The sequence below is a fragment of the Pinus tabuliformis genome, chromosome 7 (genome assembly GCF_031772625.1).
Source record: "Pinus tabuliformis cultivar Carrire ecotype Pingquan chromosome 7, CPIR1, whole genome shotgun sequence".
NCBI classification, from domain to species: domain Eukaryota; kingdom Viridiplantae; phylum Streptophyta; class Pinopsida; order Pinales; family Pinaceae; genus Pinus; species Pinus tabuliformis.
The window spans coordinates 1,393,550,368-1,393,551,833 of NC_142293.1; the positions used below are offsets into that span (position 1 = coordinate 1,393,550,368).

General features: G+C 45.3%; 1 protein-coding gene across 1 annotated transcript in view; it reads right to left on the bottom strand.

Annotated features, from left to right (window-relative positions):
• Positions 1–938, bottom strand: part of LOC149252867 (uncharacterized) — a 25,849-nt gene extending 24,911 nt beyond the window's left edge. Inside the window, exon 1 of the mRNA XM_089454298.1 lies at positions 730–938. Within this exon, the coding sequence (XP_089310424.1) occupies positions 730–938 (209 nt within the window). The remainder of the gene's footprint in view (positions 1–729) is intronic.
• Between the last annotated feature and the right edge of the window lie 528 nt (positions 939–1,466).

Here is a 1,466-nt window from a genome sequence, read left to right on the forward strand (position 1 = left end):
TTTTCATATTCCACTCTCTTTGTATTGCAAAAACTGCATATTCTTTTGTCCCAAGGTGTTTTAGAATATATCAATGTTCGGTTTCACTAAGAAGCTCTCATGAGAATGTTTATTTTCTTCTCAGCATTGTTCAAGATAGAAAGATATTTCTCGTTAGCAAGAGTGGGGTTGATAAAATCATGTTACTCTCTCTTTTTTTTTTTTTTTCCTGTGAATATGGCTACTTCTATATTAATACAAAGATAATTTACATCAAGGCCATGGCCTCATAGTGTTACCTCGTAGATGCGGCATGATTACAAGCATAGCAGATTAGTATGGGAAAAACCAACTGAGTATTGCCTTCAAGAGCTGTAGAGAGCCTGAACATGACTAGAGCAAAAATCCAGAAAACCCCATAGATGTTCATGGGACTAAGAATTAAACCGGGGCTATGCGACAACCAAAAACAATAGAACTAGACCAAAAAGTTGTGACCAACAATGCGACAACCCATCACTGATAACAAAAGTGACTGTGACTGCAACCGAAACTGAAAACTGAAGGCTGACAGAATGCCCCTTTCGCATGAGAAACTAGCAATTTGAGCTAATGCATATATCATGATATCTAGGAAGGTGATAAGTGAACCTTTTCGAGCTTGCTGAATTCCAGGAAACAAAAAAGAACCAACCTGTTTAAACATCAGGAGAGGGATCAAGCGGTTCCTCGATGATGTGGCATCCATACTTGTAATCATCGTCGTCATCAGAGGTGCTCGCCTGATTCTTCATGCTTTGAGAAGCTTTACTTTTGCCAGAACCTGAAGCTTTGCTTTGTTCGAAGTTTGTCTGGATGGAGCCTGGGCTATCTTCCATCAGCCTGTCTGTAGTCGCCCTGAGGGAACCAGCCTCTTGACCTGAATTGAGCTCGCTAAGCTCGATGGTGACCGTGGCCATAAAGGAAAAAGTGCCATGACTACAGGGGAATCGTAATCGAGCGGCGTTAGTCATGGATTGGAAGGAGCTTGGTGCTACAATTTGCAATCCTCTGCCTCTACCCCAGCCACTCCGAGTAGCTGGGTACCTATCTGTGCGGAAGTCCGAGCAGGAAGTTGAGGAGTCCGACGGGGAAGAGAAGGCCTGGCATCCAATTTGCCCTCGGGAGCTGCCTCTTCTGCTGCTCATCCGCTGTCGAAGTTTCGGCATAACTGGAGGAGCAGGGTGGTCCAGGCGACTTGGTAAACAATGGAAGCGGTTAGGGATGAAAACAAACTTGGCTTCAGCGCTCAGAAGGCTGAAAGGGAGAGCAACAAACGAGTGGCTAGCAAAAGAGCAGGGGAAACAGAGGGTAGCTTGAGGGCAAAGCCAGAAGTTCCGCCAACGAACCAAAGCCCAGTTTACTCCTGAGGAAGTTTGAGAGCAAATCGCTGCATTTGCGAAGGAGGAGCCGAAGCAAAAGGGAGGAATGCAATTGTGGCTAGCTGA